The following is an 858-nucleotide window of genomic DNA, read 5'->3' on the forward strand; positions in this document are numbered from 1 at the left end:
AAGTTCACGACCGGGGCCACATCCTCTGCGCTCACCAGGACTATGGCACCGCCTGCCGCCTTCATGGCCACACGGGCACCACCAGCCCCCTGGCTGGCCAGCTGGTAGGGGCCCTTACCTAGTGCTGGAGAGAAAGGGCCAATCAGGAGGCCTGCCTCCTGGGGCCTGTGCCCACCTCCCATCCCTACCTGCCCATCCCTGGCAGAGGTGAGGCTGAGGGAGGGTGCCAAGGAGGTGCTGTTGGTTCCTTCCCTCACCCCAAGCTCTAGGGACCTCGATTTCCATGAGAAGGAAGCACAGGAACTTGAGGCTGTCACCCTTGTTGGGGACCGGCATAGCATCTGGGTAATTTCACAGGAAGCCTGGGAACAAGGTCACCCCCAGGGGTCATAAGGAGACCCCAAAAGTCTCTCCATGGGCCTGTCCCCCTGCCTGAGACTCTACACCGACAGCCACTGCTCTATTCAGAGTCCCCATTGGGAGGAGATAGCAGACCTGGTCTCTGCCCAGCCCGGCCTGAGGGATGAAGGCCAGGAGCTTGGGCTCACACGAGTGTTTCCTTATTCCCAGCACGTGCCGCTTTTGTGTCTCAGGGGCTCCTGCACTGTCAGTATAGGCTGGTTTCCTAGCCCAGTGGTCGGCAAACTCATTAGCCAAAAACTGCGGCCCGCGAGCCACATGCGGCTCTTTGGCCCTTTGAGTGTGGCTCTTCCACAAAATACCGGCTCTTCCACAAAATACCCACTTCTGTGCATGGGCCACGAAGTTTCAATCGCACTGTATGTAGATGTCCGCATGTGGTATTTTGTGGAAGAGCCACACTCAAAGGACCGCAGTTTGTCGACCACTGACCTAAGT

At 58.3% G+C, this 858-nt stretch overlaps 1 protein-coding gene across 1 annotated transcript in view; it reads right to left on the reverse strand.

The window, feature by feature from the left end:
• OTOG (otogelin) overlaps positions 1–858 on the reverse strand; it is a 99,970-nt gene that overhangs the window by 49,057 nt on the left and 50,055 nt on the right. Inside the window, 1 exon segment of the mRNA XM_015566993.1 lies at positions 9–124. Within this exon segment, the coding sequence (XP_015422479.1) occupies positions 9–124 (116 nt within the window).

The sequence above is a fragment of the Myotis davidii genome, unplaced genomic scaffold (assembly GCF_000327345.1).
Source record: "Myotis davidii unplaced genomic scaffold, ASM32734v1 scaffold1363, whole genome shotgun sequence".
NCBI classification, from domain to species: domain Eukaryota; kingdom Metazoa; phylum Chordata; class Mammalia; order Chiroptera; family Vespertilionidae; genus Myotis; species Myotis davidii.